This window comes from Lampetra fluviatilis, chromosome 16 (genome assembly GCF_964198595.1).
Source record: "Lampetra fluviatilis chromosome 16, kcLamFluv1.1, whole genome shotgun sequence".
Lineage (NCBI taxonomy): Eukaryota > Metazoa > Chordata > Hyperoartia > Petromyzontiformes > Petromyzontidae > Lampetra > Lampetra fluviatilis.
Window position 1 is genome coordinate 12,929,929 of NC_136290.1, and position 17,821 is coordinate 12,947,749.

The 17,821-nt window shown below is 49.2% G+C and overlaps 2 protein-coding genes across 2 annotated transcripts in view; one reads left to right on the forward strand and one right to left on the reverse strand.

Moving 5' to 3' along the window:
* The window catches only part of TRPM5 (transient receptor potential cation channel subfamily M member 5), a 52,665-nt gene extending 48,007 nt beyond the window's left edge, over window positions 1–4,658 (forward strand). Inside the window, exon 26 of the mRNA XM_078863774.1 lies at window positions 1,282–4,658. Coding sequence (XP_078719900.1) covers window positions 1,282–1,301 — 20 coding nt within the window. The 3' untranslated portion in view covers window positions 1,302–4,658. The remainder of the gene's footprint in view (window positions 1–1,281) is intronic.
* Window positions 4,659–7,935: 3,277 nt separating this feature from the next.
* Window positions 7,936–16,689, reverse strand: LOC144936445 (uncharacterized). Its single transcript, XM_078863496.1, has 5 exons — window positions 16,678–16,689; window positions 16,181–16,414; window positions 14,772–14,794; window positions 12,990–13,135; window positions 7,936–12,675 (listed from the first exon to the last, which is right to left on the reverse strand). Exons 1-5 carry the CDS (start codon window positions 16,687–16,689, stop codon window positions 11,957–11,959), a joined length of 1,134 nt encoding a protein of 377 aa, XP_078719622.1. The 3' UTR covers window positions 7,936–11,956.
* Between the last annotated feature and the right edge of the window lie 1,132 nt (window positions 16,690–17,821).

Below are 17,821 nucleotides of genomic sequence, written 5' to 3' on the forward strand. Positions count from 1 at the left end.
TGAAGTATGGTGAAGTAGCCCCCATGGCCAATACGGCATGGGGAGACCTTCACCGGACATACGAGATGGCACGAACGAGACGAAAGGGAATCGGTCCTTCAAGCAAATCGTGACTTTGAACGAACACAATTCGTTGAAGCGTGATGGCGGCGGAGCGAGGGAGGATATATTTGCATGCCCGTTAAAGATTCCGCAATGTTCCACGTGAAATCTGTTGGATTCTTGCCAAACGTTCCCAAATTAGATTTCCAATTAATGATTACCCGGAGGTGGCGGGCAATGGTGGCCTCAGAGGTCAGAAAGGCGCCGAGTTGGCGCCGTTGACCACCGCGAGTTTTCGAGTCTCGAGTTTCAGCCACCCCCGTGGATTAAGCCGGCTTCTCAAGGGTTGCGAGTTGATGGCTAATCGGAGTAGCTCCACAAGAAAAGAAAAAAACCATCGCGTCAAATCTTGTCCTGTGTGTATGCATGTTGAACTGCTTTCGCACCGTACTTAACCAAGCGTGCTAATCGGAGGTGCGGGGGAAGGACAACAAACTATGCACGCGCCTAATATGACTACCCCCCCCGCCCATTGTCCAAGCCAGAAGTCGCTTAAAATAATCTTGGAAGTTCAGAGATCCCCATAGGGGCATTGTCTAAAACGCAGGGTTGCAACCGCTCTCTGCGAGAGGTTGAATTCTTCATCCTATCACACGATGCTGATGGCACGGTTGGGATAGATTTGCGGATAAAGTCTGAATTATTCTTAGGGCCTAATTATTCTTAGGGCCTAATGTGGGTGGAGCTGCAGTGGAAGGTGGCCTGTAGTCGAGGGGACGACCACATGCCGTGTGTTTTGAACGCTTTCCAGCTATTGTTGAAAGCGCTAATATCTCTCTGCGCCGTCTCTCTCTGTTAGTAACGTGGGGTAATGGCAACTCTCGTAAAAAAACGTTCAACATAATTTACATTGTCGTTCATATTTGTGTTGCTCTTCGGCACTTAGCCTTTCCAAAACCGGCCAAATTGATTCAAAAGGGTTGCCCAATATATGGCAATTAAAAAAAACCCCAACGTCAAATGGATGAGCATCTCAGGCCGAGGCTGGCGACGTCACAGGCCGTACTCGCTGCCTCTTCGTGACGTCATTACGAGCGGCGGCGTCTCGTTGTGCGTCGCGCAAAGGTGCCGTAAATTCCGCCGATTTGATCAACTCCGAGGGACGGGCGCGCTTTTGGAAGGCGACGCTGGGATCCACGCACGCGCGTTGACCTTTCCCCCTTGCTCGTTCCTTGGCAGACTTGGGCGAGGCGAAGTGAGCACCTTGACTTGGGGTGAGCGCGCATCTCCCTCGGCCGGCCCTCGCTGCCGCTGCGCGTACAGTACATTTCAGGAGCCGTGGATGACGTCGATTGCTGTCGACTTCTCTGCGAACATGCACCCAACGAACTATCGTCACTCATTTGTAAAAAAGAATTGTAAAAATCGGCTGACGTAATTGACATATATCCCGTAACGATGAGCTCCTGCTGTAAGACGTCGTGACGCGCGCGCGCGCTTGCGTGTGCATCGCGGTGTCTGTGTACGCTGGGGCGTATGAGATCCATCGAATCGCAATCGTGCACAAATAACCAAATGTCAACACGTTCGTCAATAACATTGCCCTAAAGAGGATAACAAAAATACAGGAGAGTGGCCGATGTTTCAGGGAATGGCCCTTTTTTGTCTCTGCTTGGAAGTAGGGCCTTGCCCAAAATGTCACCTGTTGCGTATACGGTGAGGGCTAGGTTCTTTAAAATCTGCTCGAAAGTGGATTTTGCGAAACGTTGATACTATACTGTGTCCGACTGAATATACGGGACCAAATGAAAATGTCAATTTCTCCGCTTAGACCCCGTAAGTTAAATTTAAAAACCACCACAAATGAGGCAAGACTAGCACTAAAATACAATGGCACTAGAGGTGTAAAAGCATCGGTGTGCTGACTCGGGCATACGAGCTACAACCTGCTTACCGTAAAGGGTGGTTCAGATGTCTTGTGACCCCCATTTAATTCTCTAAAGCGTAATATTTTACAAGTAAGGCTTATTTAAAACGTGAATGACTATGCAAAGGGAAAAAAATGTTAGAGGTCAATTAATTGGCTGGGTCACAAGACATCTGGGCTACCACCCTGTTCAGTGCACAAGTACAGTACCCCTCCCCCATGGTGCGATGTTGCCAAATTGCAAATATCTCAGGGAAAAGGATGTGAAAGTTGACCTGGTATACAAATGTTTCATTGCAAATAGTCGAATTTCAGGAGAGTAAAATCTGCGAAGGAAGAGGTTTGCCTGTACCTCCATCCTCGGGGCAGTGTTACTGACGGACATGTTGAGTTTTTGTTATGTCGATCTAGGCCTCGGCAAGGTAAGGCAATTTACCCTTTTTACCGGGTAAAAGGGTAAAGGTAAAGGTGTCGACATGCCCAAGGGGTAAGGTAAAGGGTAGGGTAAAGGTAGCGTGGAATAATTATCCGGTGAATACCTTGTTTACCGCTCACTAGAAGCTCCGTGGCGCAGTCCGTGGCCTCCATTTAAAATTGGAATCATCGAGAGTATTCTATATGAATAAAGCGCTCTACCTAGCATTTACCGTTATAAACCTTTTACATGTGTAGTACCCCAGTAATTACCCTATAATCGGGTAATTTGTATGGGGTAAGGGTAAAAAGTAGGATAAAGGTAGGCTCGTTGTTTTAACCTTTTACCTTACCTTGCCGAGGCCTATGTCGATCATAAATGATCGCCGGAGGGGAAATGTGCTGTAAAATGTTTAATGTGACAATCATAAAGTAATATTAGTTACTTAAGAGGTGTGGGGTATATATATATAATTTGTGTTGGAGCTGTGGCCCAAGGAAGCTGACAACGAGTAGACCCCAGGGGTGGTCGAACCGCTGCTCGTGAGCAGCATGCGGCCCTCAAGGGCCTTCTTCGGTGGTGTTTGAAACAGGAATTCTGCGGAATCCGGAAGGGCCCTGGGACACTGACATTTGGCGGCAGAGCCAGGCGATGAGTACTCCTGGGGCGCTCCCACAGATTTCTCAATTCAAAAACTAAACTGTTTTAAACTAAACTAATTTTTTTTACCAGGTAAGGCCCACTGAGCCATGTAGCTCTTTTTCAGAAGCGATCTGACTATCACAAATGATAACTCAACGAAGTGGCTTATCGCGTGGAATTGTGTAGCAGCCAAATACTCTAAACGCATGGCGACGTCGATTCTAAATGTGGAGGGAAAAAACGATGGACCAGGAGAAAAATCCACGCCACCACGGGGAGAGAGGCACGCAAACTCCAAATATACAGCAGGCGTTAGGGTCAGGATCGAACCCACAACCTCCTGCATACCAGGCAAGGCAGTTGGCATCTCGCCACCGTGGCACCCATAAAACCCGGTCCGATCAAACCGTAACCACCGCATTGTGACCCCGCTCTCAGAGTCTTTGTGGCCCTTCGGCCGTACGGAGATTGTGGCATGCGACTCGTAGGGTCAGCAAGTTTGGCCACCCCTGTAATAGACTCTGATCTCATTCAAATGAATGTACAACTTACCTAATGATATGTTTGTACTTGTACAGCCTTAGTAGAATTTTGTGGGTACGGGTTAAGTGCCAGAAACGTTGCTCCTTCCGTCGGGTTTCCAATCATCATTAGTTTCGTTCCTGTACCGTTGCATGGGTGGCTCAGGGATGAGAGTGCCGAGTTGGTACCCTCGGCATATCCTGGGTTACAGTCCGGGTTTTTAGCTGCCAGTGATTAAACCGAGTTCGAAAATCTAGCTGAGCGAATCATCTCAGCTGAGTCACCAATGACTGCACACATTTGGTTGGGGGGGGGGTGTGTTTTTTTCTCTTTCAATAATTTCGGAAAACATTTTAAACTTTGTGATTTTTTTACTTTCTTTGTTCCGACTACCGTACAATAAATATTTCTACAGCAGGACACGTGGGTAAGTGGAGCGTCCCTCCAGTGTGGATAAGAGGTCACGTGCAGGCATATCAGAAGCGGTTCTGTGACAGCACCTTCTGCGGGACCATTCTCAAGCACGTGGGGATGACCCATTTTTGTTTTTTGGTATGGTGCCCTACTCTGCAAGGGTTCCGAATGGACGTTTTGCTGATGTTGACGCCAAGGGCGCAATTGGATTCGAAATTTGGTTAACGCGAATTGTATTTTTGTAAACGTATTTCTTTTAACCTGTGTGTCTCACGGTGACCACGTGATAGTGCACGTGTGGGATGTGCAGTGCAGAGACTGTGCCTCTTGCCTTGAGAAGTGGGTGATTACGGTGTCCCCGAGACCACGTGCAGAGCCAGAAGTCGAAAACATGCAAAGTGGCAAGCCGAAGACCAAAATGCAAATTGCGTTCCCGCGCATAGCATCAAATCACTCCCACCCAGCCCCAGAGTGCACTTCTCAGAAGCTAAGCGGAGTCGAGCCTGGCCGGTGCTTTGATGCGCATTCACAGTTGGGCTGCTTTCTCCATAGGGACGGCTTCACCAGACCCTGTCTGTCTGGCAGTGACCAAGTCACCACCGGGAACGATTCGCCAGTTAGCCGCTGCTGCCACGTGTGTTTAGGAGTGTTTTTTTATTTGAATTGTGCGGAAAAAAAATAACAAATCGACTTCATTTTCACGTCACGATTGCCTTAGATTTGTCGAACCTTTTGTCACGTGCTCGACTGTTACTGTCTTCACGTGCTGTGGTTGCTGAGGCGTGGATAGAAATGTACGATTAAGAAAAAAATACAATTTTTACAAACCAGTCGACGCATGTAAATGTTTTATTTATATTTCAGTACAACATGTAACCGGTTGAATTCATTCGATGCGGGGGGGGGGGGGGTTTCTGCTTTTGTTGTTGTTGTTTCGTGGGGGGAGGTCAACCAGCCCCCTGCACCCCCAGGGCATCCCTGCAGAAGACACCGTGTTACTGGAGAATCGCGACTGATGAGCCACTCACAGCTTTGCGTCAACCACATTAATACGCGCGCAGTTTCTCAGAAAGCCGCTCGGTAAATCACAACCACTCCCAAACACCGAGGCCAAGCAAAAGCCACGCAAACACAAGAACCATCCCCGCCTCTCTGGACAAACCGTGGCGGCCTTCAGAGGTGCTCGCTAACAGCACCTTGCCCAACAGTCGCACACGTACTGATCACACATCCTGATCACACACGTATCGATCACACACCCTGATCACACATCCTGATCACACATCCTGATCACACACGTATCGATCACACATCCTGATCACACACATATCGATCACACACGTACCGTTCACACGTATCGATCACACATCCTGATCACACACGTACCGATCACACAGTACCATTCACACACATCCTGATCACACACATATCGATCACACACGTACCATTCACACGTATCGATCACACATCCTGATCACCCGCATCGAGCCTGCTGTATAGGCTGTTGGGTTAAGTTAAGTTGCTGTCGGCGACCACTGCACATACTAAGGTCGGAAACGGTGAATGAGAGGGCGGTGTGGCCGGAACCAACGCCCGACCACCTTTGTCTCCCCAATGGTGATGTTTACACGCCGGCAAGTCCACCTCAAGAAGCAAGAAGATAAGTCCACCTCAGTCGGTCAGTTTATTCGGGGTAAGGCCTATCGAGCCAAGACTGAAAAGAGAACAGAAACTGTGAAAGGGATCTTGACAAAGTGCCAGAGATAAGATTAGGGGAGAGAGGGGGGGTAAGGGTTATGGTTATTACAGTACTCGTGGTGAGTTGCATAGTACTGGGGTCGGTGAGAGGGATATAACTAGTGGCTAATTGGCTAGAGTTTGGGCGGTGGAAGAGCTAGTACTAATGTCTACTTGGTTAGGGTCAGTGAAATGGCTAGTGGCTAGTTGGTTATGGTCAGTGAAAGAGCGAGTACTGGTGGCAAATTGGTTAGGGTGAGTGAAAGAGCGCGTACCGGTGGCTTAGTTGGTTATGGTTAGTGAAATGGCTAGTACTAATAGCTAGTACCGGTGGCTAGTTGGTTAGGGTGAGTGAAAGGGTGAGTGAAAGGGCGAGTACTAGTGGCTAGTACTGGTGGCTAGTTGGTTAGGGTGAAGGTCAATTGCATCAGCATAGTCCTCGTGGCGAGTTGGTTGGTTCAGCGGGAGGGCTTGCACGAGGTGGCTAGTTTGGGACAGGGCTAAGATTCGCTTGGCTAGAATTCTGCACTTCCCAAACAGTGCATAGTAACCCTCTCCATGGGTCAATGTTGCGTTTAACCTTTTAGGCCGTTTTGTTTCTGACGTGGAACAGCACAATGGAAGGCACTACCGTAAAGAAACACAAGGGACTGGACGCTTGGGTGAATCGGCAGTAAAATACTGTGTTAGTAGCATTGAGCCGGCAACGCAGAGAGGCTGGGTTTGAAATCAGTTTTCATCCGCCCGTGATTAAACCGGCTTCTCAAACGTGGCTTCGACTGGTCACCAATGAGTGCACGAACCTCCGTCGTATTCATGTTTCCCCCGTCGCATCACATCCCGATATAGGCAGGTGGATGGTTTGGAACTTCGCAAAAGTATTCCATGAAAAAGTCAAGCCTCGCTTTGCTTTGCTCAAACAAGAGCTAAATTAGACGTTGCCTTTCAATGTCTGAAAAAGAAATGTTTCGAGCTTAGAACAGATAAATCTTAATTGAACCCACCAGGGTGAAAAAAAAGAAAGAGTAAAAAAAAAACCGCGTCTTGTTTGTTTTGTGTGTGCGGTCGTGGTACAGCGCGTTGTGCACCCTAAAATCCCCATCAGCCGAGTTTGATTCCTGACCACAGCTATCATCGGTCGCGAGTGAGATCCCAACCAGTGCTGCCTACCATGCCCCCCCCCCTCAACGCCCGCTCGTCAACCCACACTAAGTAGCAAGAAGTATGGTCAAACAACCCCCACGGCACACATTGTATGCTGAACTTCTTTCGCGCCGTACGTAGCCAACCGTGCTAATCGGAGGTGCGGGGGAAGGACAACAAACTAAACACACAAAAAGCAGTTCTCAAGGCCTTTATCTCGCAGTGAATCTGCAAAGGGTTGTTAAGGAAAGGCTCTCATATTAATCTATTAAAAATACACGTATTTTTGCTGCAATGAATGTGAACTATCATTTTTTGTTACACTATTTTAAGAAGTTAACCGATTGCCCTCCATGTCAGATGGGGAAACTCGGAGTACGATTTTTTAAAGAACAGACATAACTACGTTTAACACGTAGGTTTTCTTGACTAATATTCAAAATCCAGGTGTGATTTTTGGTTAGATTGCATAAATGTGTCGCTAAACCCGCCACCATGATTCAGGCTGTCGTCTGATGAAGCTAGTTGTAATTATTGGCAAAACGTCGTACTCAGATTGTTAATGTTGTGGATTTGCTCTTCAACACACCGGTGATGCTGTACTAGTGACGAATTGGCACGTTCTGTTTACGTGACAAACCTTACTAGTTGGCTGTGTCGGGTGGTGGCGGGTTTAACGACACATATTTACGTGATCAAACCCCAAAAAACTATTATGATCATCCGATCAAATGCAATGTTGCGTTGACGCTCGCTTAAATCCCTTCAATTTACTTCCGCGCTAAAAACCAGATAATTTAAACTCGCCAACATTGATGAACAAAAACAATTGTGTTTAATTTTCGATGTAAAGCTTTCGTGACTGCAGGGATTCATATTCTTGGTTCTTTCGGTAAAGTCACGTAGAAGGGAAATAATAAAGTAATAAAAAATAAAACAATAAAACGTCGTGAGAATTGTATTGTTTTATTTTCATTATTTTATTATTTCCCTTCTACGTGACTTTACCGAAAGAACCAAGCATATCAATTGTGTTTAAATGAACAAAGTCTTGGTAAACTCACGTTTTGTGTTATAGGTACAGTGCCTTGAGTGTCTATTTGACTTGCGTTACCCGGGATACGACAATAATATTCCCAGAATCACAATATTTATACTGGAGGAATCCGATGAGCTACAAAGCTCTTCTTCACAGATGTCCAGCGTCACGCGTGCTCACCCAGGAAAAGCCTCGACTTAGTCTCATGACCACTTTCTAGCAGGGTCCTGTCAGGTTTCGCCCACAGTCGGGGCGCAGTGATCGCTCTGTAATCCCAATTGAGAAATCGGTCACCAGTAATCACATCGTTAATTTAGCAAAATGCTGTTACGGGCCGATTATTATTGTTGCTGTGCTTTGAATTTCTTTCGCACGGCACATAACCAACCTTGCTTATCGGAGGTGCGGAAAATTTCTTATCGCTTGTTTACATTTTTTATTGATATTTTATACTCCTGACAAGGATATTTATGATCAAACCAATTAGCACGATAATTGAAGTTTCAAATGATGAGCTTTTGCCCAAGATATGAGTGTTTTGCAAAAGTTCGTGGAGTTGTCGATAGCATGTTGCGAATTTCACATGTTCAATTTCATAGTTACTTAGTTAATTATTCCAAATGTGAACAGTAACAGCATTGTCCATTTATAAGCGCTACGGATTGTAAAATTGCAATAATTGCAAGATATATGGCAGGCTCGTGTCGAGAGAAATGCAGAACATATATAGTAATATTTTTTGGATTCCTGTACGGATGGCAGAGTACAGAAACAACACTATTAAAAACACGTGAAATACAATTTTATAAAGCTACGCGAAAGTAATATCGCGATAATCGTCATGTCGTGAAAAACGATCGTCTCCTATCGTGTTGTAAAAAAGAAAAACAATTAATTACATCGCGTCAACGCTACGGTTTACTTTGTCACGCGGACTGCGAGCCGAGCGGGTTTAACGGGATAACCGTGAGAGTCGTGGGATAACCGTGAGAGTCGTGGGATAACCACGAGTCTCGCAATGGCCGTGGCCACTAAAAGTCGGCAGAGGGACGTCTTGGGGAAACATATTCTTTGGGTCTTTCGATAAAGCCACGTAGATGGAAAAAATAACAAAAATCATCAATCGTCAGAAATCGTCCTGGGGAAAGCCAAATGAACACTTTTGCGTCACTTTGAAGGAACGCACGGGGAGAGGGGGGGGGGACATTGAGCCCGCAATGTTAAATGACCCTCTCGTGTAAACAAAATAAAATACGGTCACTAAAAAGTTCCCCAACAACCGGATGTGGCCACACCGTCTAAACAAATAGATTTAGTTTTTTCGTTACCAAAAAGTCACTGGGCTGCGAGATGGGCACAAATACGGCAGTAGGCCTAGTGGATTCTTGAATCCATCTGTGTGGAACATTCAGTGTGTTGCCCCCCCCTCGTATGGCTTTTCTATGGGGAGTCCAAGTTTCTTCATCCCTTAAGTGCATTTAAAAAAATATCTTTAAAATCTTGACTCGATGAAAATGGCCCGGGTGAATGAATGGCTTGAGCCAGGGTGGGGGGGGGGGTCACCGTTTTGTTGATAAAGTCACGGCGCGCCTTCGGCGAAGGTCACGTTTGGAGCTTCTCAAAGTCAGCAGCGGGATTAAGCAGCACCATTGTTTTGACGTATCACGCATCTCACCCCGAATTATCCTGTCACACGCGTCAGACATTGCTGTAGCCCGCACATTAGGGGCGTTAAAGTGCCCTCTGGGATAGCAAAGGTTACGAATTGAGGCCTCGATCCGCTACGTCGAGGGGGGGGCCGCCAAAACGGTGGCGGGCGATGACGTTTCCACGCCACCTCTGCAGCGGTGATTTTATTCAGCTGATCATGACCATGATGTTCATGCTGACAGTGATTGAGATGACAGTGAATGATGAGTATTATAACTATTTTTGACGATAAGGATGATGGTAATCCTGGTTGCAAGTATGTTGATGATAACGATGACGATGATGGTGATGTCCGTGATGACGATGATAACCAACATGAACACGATGGCGATCATGCTCACGACGGCCGGGACCATAATGAAGATGCTAATTACCACAATCAAAATGTTGTAGTGATTGTGGCCTTAATGATGGAAGATTATGGGCATTGCACACAATAGCAGCTTCTTCTTAAGAGTCTTAACCCACGTGGTTCTTGTGCCATCACTGCATGACTGTAATCTGGCATCCTCCATTCACTCTGGCCAAACGAGCAGCATCGCCCGCGTCCCATCGGCGTTCTCTTCTCTCCTTATCCCGTCACCCGAGCGATGGCGGCGTCTTCACTTTGTTGTGCGTACGTGCATTGAACTTCCGTCGCACCGTGCGTAGCCAACCGTGCTAATCGGACGTTATCTCTCCACCCATCCTGTGCTGTCCTTGGCAGTGATTAATCGATGTTCGCGGGTTAGGCCGGCCGGCCCATGCCGCGATGTTATCGAGCCAGTTCTTACTCGCTGTCTTTTGCCATCGGCCGTCCCCTATCCGATGGCCTTGGTCGGGATCTGACAAATGTCGTGGTAAGCCCACACCAATTAAGATTTCTCGTTTTTTAAATGACAGTCAACAGGCGTTCACGCTCGCCAACCTCTTCGCTTTCCCTTACTCGTACCTCTTTGTTTTCATAGTTCCCTGTATGGGGACATGCGGCCGCACAGAAAAGACTTTCCATCGCCTCTATCAATTTGCGTGTCTTATGTTGATGACCACCATTCACATCCACGCATGAAAGAGATAACGAAGGGGGCCCCCTCGGAACGATGTATTTCGGTGACGATGGAGGTGTTTGCATCTCTCCAGGCTCACGATGTTAACTAAAACCAGTAGATCTTCCCACCGACCGTATCCTTTGATGCGAGGTATTTCAGCGATGTCGTTTTTGTCCCGAGTCGGGGTCCGCTCGTGTCATGGTGCCACGTGCACCTCGATCGCACGCGCGCATGGACGCCGCCGTCTCTCGACTCTGCGCCGGTCTCCATCTCGTGCTTGGACGACGGGTTGCGGCGCAAGTCGTTGATTTCGGCTCCTCCGGATCTTTTGTAGGTCGTCCCCGCTGCGGTTCCCCGATCGCCACGCGGTACCTCGCCGCGATGGGCGCTCGATAGGGGTCGAGTAAGAGCCGGCGAGAGGCAGCGGGCGTCGCTATCTCATGCCAAGAGCCGCTGCACACCACGTGGCCAGCAGCCACGCTCCTCACATTCAGAATCTTGATTTCGACTGGAAGAAGAGGAATCCGATGAGTTATGAATCCTCCTTTTTCACAGATGCTCAGCAGGGGCACGAGGTCAGCGAGTTACAACAACCAACAACATTCAAGTAGGAGGCTTCTGCCGTGCTGGTGATGTTTTCAGAAGAGCTGGTGCTGCCCCGTGTTGATCCGCAGCACTATCTGGCAGACTCTGTCAAAAGGATCCGAAGCGATCGAATCACGGTGTCTGGCTCCACGCGATCTTTCCACACGCGGCGCAGAGATTAAACATCTGCTCTGCGGAGCTCTGCCCTTCTCCACAAACCTGCTTCATATTTCTTGATTTAGAACTTCCCCTGTTGGTTTGAGTTCAATGTTCTTTGGAATAATGCTTGACTAAGGGTGGCTGACGAGGCTCGTTTTCCTCATAATTATGCCGCCGTCTTTAAGTGTTCGCTTTTCGTAGTATTATTGTTGATTGCATCAATTGTTTTAGCCATGTTTGTAAATAGATCACTGCTACATTCTCCCTGTTAAAATAATTATCCTGGGACGTAAATTCCTGCTCACTTGCCCATTTTCGGGGACCTAATTCAATTCCCTCTTCAGCTTCTTCCCTTTGCAACTTCACTCACTTGAACTTCATCATCGCCGCTTGATATCGACTGCATGTAGCTTGATTTAGCAACTGTACGCTTCATTCAAATATTCCATCCATCTCTATCAATCCTCCCGTTTCTGTCAAGACCTTTCCATATTCTCCCACCCATCCCATCCATCGCTGTGTTTCAAATCTGGGAAAGATGGACCAGGAAGCACTAGAACCCTGAGCCCGAGACCCCTCACCTCTCACCTACGCTAGACAATGGCAAAAGACGCGTCTTCGCCGGCGGAGAATGTGATGTTGACAGGCTGCGTGAAGACAGCGTGGTGCGTGTAAAGGCTCGCCATCGTGTACCCGTTGTAGAAGGCCACGGTGCCGCCCTCGTAGTCCAAATACACCCCGATGGTGAGAAGGCCCGAAGGTCCCAGTGGTTCAGCCTCTACCAACTGCTGCTGCTGCTGATTCTGCTGCTGTTGCTGCTGTTGCTGTTGCTGATTCTGCTGCGGCTGCTGCTGCTGCCGCCGGCGCCGCTGATCGCCCGTGAGGAACTGCGTCTCGTCCCACAGCAAGAGGCAGCAGACCCCCGCCCCGGCAAGGGGCTCCGCCGGGCCGAGTGGACTCTGCGGGGCCCCCTCCCGTCGCTCCACGGGGCCCTCGCCCGTGTGCACGCACACGCGGCAAGACGTGCGCACGCACGCCTCCACCTCCACGTAGTGACGCCCAGAGCGGACCCCGCGCAGGGCGCTCGCCACACGGCCGCCGGGGAACGGGGACGGCGGCGCCGCTGCGAGGACCCGGCGCGGGGAGGCGCTCTGGGACGGCCCCGCGAAGTCCGCCTCCAGGTCGGCGTCAGGGTCGGAGTCGTGCCGCTGCACGGCGAGATCTTTCGGGGGCCCCGGCGAGGACGGGAAGGCGGGCAGCGAGGACGGCTCGCGGAAAGCCGAGTCCGGTTCCGGCTCCGTGTCTTTGTCATCTGCACGCACGCGGGCACAGGTCGAGGTTCCCCCGTATAGACTCGCGCTGCCGAGGCGAGCGTCGACGCGCGGGACGGCGATGCGGCGCGATTGGCGCACTGGACGACGCTGCCGCCGCACGCGACATCGGCGAGAGCGCAACTTTGAACGCGGCGTCACCGCGCCCTCTCGGCTCGTCCGTCGCGGGCGATGTCGGGGGCACGGCTCGGGCTTTGCAGTGGGTAAAAAAAACAACCTCCTGAGCCACGCCGGGCCGGTCGGACGCAGCGGACACGAGGCAACGGAGGGTGCGTTGAGGAACGTGGCGACTCACACATGAAGACGGGCCGCAGGCCGTGCCACTCGTCCATCCGGCGCGTGAAGGTGCTGATCCTCTCGGCCACGATGCGCACCTTGACCTTGTTGAAGCGCGCCTCCCCAGCGTCCACTTCCAGCGGAGCTCCCAGCGCCGCGTCCACCCTGCAGCGGGGAGCAAAGGGGAGGGCTCATCACGAATACGTTTCGCAAATAAACTAAACGATTAACTATTTTGCCAGGTAAGGCCCACTGAGCTACATAGCTCTTTTTTCAGTAGCGACTTGGCTGCAAATGATAGCTCAACGAAGTGGCTTACCACGTGGAAATGTATAGCAGCCAAATGCTCTAAACGCATGTTGATTCTAAATGTGGAGGGAAAAACCGGAGAAAAATCCACACCACCACGGAGAGAAGATGAAAACTCCAAATATACAGGAGGCGTCAGGGTCGGGATTTACCCCACGATCTCCAGGCGAGGTAGTTAACATCTCTCCACCATGGCACCATTAAACCGATTACACTGCGGCAAGCCTCATGAGATGCTGTGTGTAGAAACCAGTTCAGACTTTGCTCGTACTGAATCGATGCTGTTGAGGTTGTGTGCAAACCAGAAGGCTGTGGGGCCGATGGGTTGTGTTGTATTTGTATCTATTCATTTGGAGAGGCCGATATATGGAGACAAATTGTCTACTCGTCTTGTTGTTTATATTCTCCACGACGCTGAGGGTTATTTTGTGTTGATCATGCGTCAAGTGCATATACTCAGACCTACGTGTAGCGTCACCACGTCAATACTCTTTGGTACTTTCGGTAAAGTCACGTAGGTGAAAATAAAAAATAAAATAAAAAAAAACTATTTTTATTTTATTAAAATAAATTAGTGAAAAAATAAAATAAAAAATAAAATAAAAAATAAAATAAAAATAAAATAAAAATAAACTTTTAATTTTATTAAAATAAATTATTTTTATTTCATTTTAATTTTATTTTTCCACCTACGTGACTTTACCGAAAGAACCAAAGAGTATGGATCATTGCAGTCACGAAAACTTCAAATCTAGAATCACCACGTCAAGTCCATCGGCTATCGGCTTTCCGGATCACTGTTACCCAGCAGCATTTAAGCACGCAAACTCTGGACCGGTTTCGACCTTCTGGGTCTCATCAGCAGAATCAGACTTGTTCGACAAATGCAGCTGGCTTGCCAGACGTTATTGGAAAGTGCACTCCATCTAAACAATGGGCGCCCTGTTTGTTGCAATCAGCGACATCGTATGCAAGCTCATCAATATGCGTTGTTGTGAGGCATTATGCTTACGCATTGCTTCAGTTTCTAGCAACTTCTAAGTCTAATATCCAGATTAGTTTCGCCAGGAAAGGGATTGGGTGAGTAAAAGCTGTGGGGGAGGGTGATGATTGGATGGCCTCAATTAGCCTCCTGAGTCACCCAGCAACCCCTCCAATTATCCTTTGAAGAGAGGGCGGATGAACCCACGGGGGGGCAGGGGGGGGGCTGGTGGGGGAAGTGATGCAAGAGCACACACACACACGTACCTTTCTACACACACACACACGTACCTTTCTACACACACACACGTACCTTTCTACACACACACATGCGTACCTTTCTACAGACACACACGCCTACCTTTCTACACACACGCCTACCTTTCTACACACACGCCTACCTTTCTACACACACACACGTACCTTTCTACACACACACACGTACTTTTCTACACACACACGTACCTTTCTACAGACACACGCATACCTTTCTACACACACACACGCGTACCTTTCTACGCTGCAGCTGTGAACCTGCGTGGATAAAACAAAAACAAAAACGGGCAAAGAGTTAGAACTAATAAAGTTATTTTATTTATGCAATAAAATGTTCAATTATATATCGGCGAAACGAGACCGCTTCTCAAGACGCCGTGCGGCGACATTGGGTGGATTTGTTTTATCGAGAAGCAGTCGGCCCTCGGCAGAGGGGCAGGGCTCGAGCCGGGACTGGAACTGGGGCAGATGAGTCGACAGCACGGACGGCTGTCTTCATGTCATCGATATCAACCTAAAGTTGTTACCACTTCAAGCCCTCTGCGGCACCTCCTGTGTACATAAATCGGCACGTTAAAGCAAACAGTTCGTATAGATCTGTCGTGTCACGTACGACACAACTATTCGTTATGCAACTTATCGATCACGCAACCCTCTGAGAATTAATCATTTCAACAGCATTGATTGAGTACCGTACAAGCGAACTTGGACCAGTTTCAACAGCAGAGGCAGGCTTGCTTGAATCAATGCTGGTGAACTGCGAGATGTATTAGAGGCAAGGTTCTCCTCTCTCTCAGACACCTGTACTAGTTTGATGCAAAATAATATAAAACGTGACTGAAAATATCGACGAGTGTCATTGTAGAAAGTCCTGAGATGGTATCGTGGGTCGAGTTCAAGCCTCGAGTTTCAGGTTTATTTTGTTTGACGAGGAGAGAACTCAAGAGATTAGCATCGTCTCATTTGGACCGGTGGTAGGGTCGAGGGTTTGTGGATGGCGTGGGGAGCGGTGGCCCAGTGGTTAGCGCACTGCGCTACGAACCTAGCAAGACCCCGCGTTCGATTCCTAAAAACGGTGGCAATATTTGAAGCTGTTTTGGGCCTCTACTGGGACGACTCAACCTTAGATGAGCACCTGGTTCAGTAGGTGAACATCATCATTTGGGAGACAAAGGCAATGCGGGTGTGGCGTCGGTCACCCACCTTCTCGTGTGCTGTCGCCGCCTTTCATAGGGTTTCAATATAACGGCACTTGCCCCCTACAGTTGGTTAAGCCTATACGGGGGATCTTTATCTTTGTTGTATTTTTTTGTGAGGCACGGTGGTGGTGATCAGATCAGAGCGCCACAGCGGCGAGATGTTAACTACCTCGCCTGGTATGCAGGAGGGTCGTCGGTTTGATCCGACCCGGACACCTGCTGTAAATTTGGAATTTGTATGTTCTCCCCATGATCACGTGGATTTTTCTCCACATTTAGAATCAACGTGCGTTCAAAGCATTTGGCTGCTATAAGTTTCTACACGATAGGCCACTTCGTAGATCTATCATTTGTGGCCAGGGCACTTCTGGATGAGAGCGCCATAGCTCAGCGGACCTTAGCTAGTAAAGTAAACAAAAATAGTTCTCCGATCTCTGCCACGCGCCTGCACAAATTCGAAGGGGTCGGCGATTTGGAGCAGCCTGGACACCTCCAGCTGAGCCTTGTCCAGGGCGTCCGCCTGCGCCCGGAGGCGCCACTCGGCACGGCGCACCCCGCCCAGCGCGCGCTTCTCCTCGCCGCGGAAGAAGCGCAGAGCCGCCGCCTCGTCCGCCGCCAGGAGACGCCTCATGCGCGAGAAGGCCCTCCGGCAGCCCGCCTGCAGGGCACCGCTCGCCTGCTGCACACGCGAACAGAGGCAAAGGTGTGGTCCTCCCGTCACCGCCCGCGTAGCCTTGAACAGACTGTTGGGGCCGGCGGTGCACCGAAGAAGGCCGGCACGGTGCGTGAAGCGGTGGTTTGGCCAGCGCCACGCCAGGTCGCATTTTTCTCACGAGTGACGATGTTTACCGCACACCGCACCAGGTACTCATCTACACACGCGCGCGACCTACACGCGCGACCTACACACACACGCGCAAAATTTAACCTACACGCAGGTACATGCATTATCATTATCCGCTATGATGTATCCACTGCTGGAGGAAGGCTCCCCGATGCAGTCGCCATCCCTCGTTACGGCCACACGATGTCAAAATGCACCTCGTTCCTCACTCATTCACGCCACTATCGGTCTCGCCACGAGAGAGCTCTAGGGAGCCCCTTTGACAGGGTACTTTGGCCTACTTCTCCACACTTTACCCCTCCACAGGCGACCTGCCAATCGACGAACTCTTCAGAACATTATGCAAGTGCTTACTTACATCGACGGGGCGAGGGTGGTATTTTAATGGAATGCTGGATGATGCGTCTTCCCGAAACCGTTTAACAGTTTTAAAGGAAAGGGCATTTTTTGTTCATGACTATGTGGGTGCGGGGCCAAATGTCATGGCTTGAAACATTTTTGAAGCGATAAATGCACCTGAAGCCAACAGTGAGACGAACTGCGTTAATGTTGGCCTTGCGTCACGCAAACAAAATGTCAAGTTCGCTTTCTAATGTCAGCCGAGCCCGCACGAGGGCCAGAACCAGTTAATGATTAAAGTTGAGAAACGTCAACCTCATGAAAGAAAAAAGAGAAACGCCGCATATCCAATGGATGGGATGAGATTGAAATTCGCGTGCACGGTTTGATGATTTGCTGGTTTGTATCTTGACTTAAAGCTTTCGTGACTGCAGGAATTCATATCGAAACGTCGTAGTTTTTTGGTTACTTTCTTTGAACCTATCTACGTTGTTGGTTTGTGTTTGACACGTGCAGATGCACACCCCCTCCCGATCGCCTTTGTCTCCCCCAGTGCCGATGCTCACACACACGGGCACCAGACACTCGTTGACGCAGCGCCAGGAGCGATTCGGACAGCACTCGCCGGATTGGCAGTGTGGTGCGCTAACCACGGCGCCACCGCTCCTCTCGTCCCACACGCGCGCTCTCACCTCCACCACGGTGAAGAGCTCCCGGGTGCGGCGGATCGCGTCCTCTGTCTCTCCGCGTCTCGCTCTCAGCCTCTTCAACTTCTCTTTGTAGAAATCCTTTTGTACATCAGTCGGTGGAGACACACGGTAAACAAAAGAAATACGTAACATTGTGTAAACTATGAACGGATGAGCGGTGAGGGTCATGTGCATTTATGATTGGTGAGTGGTG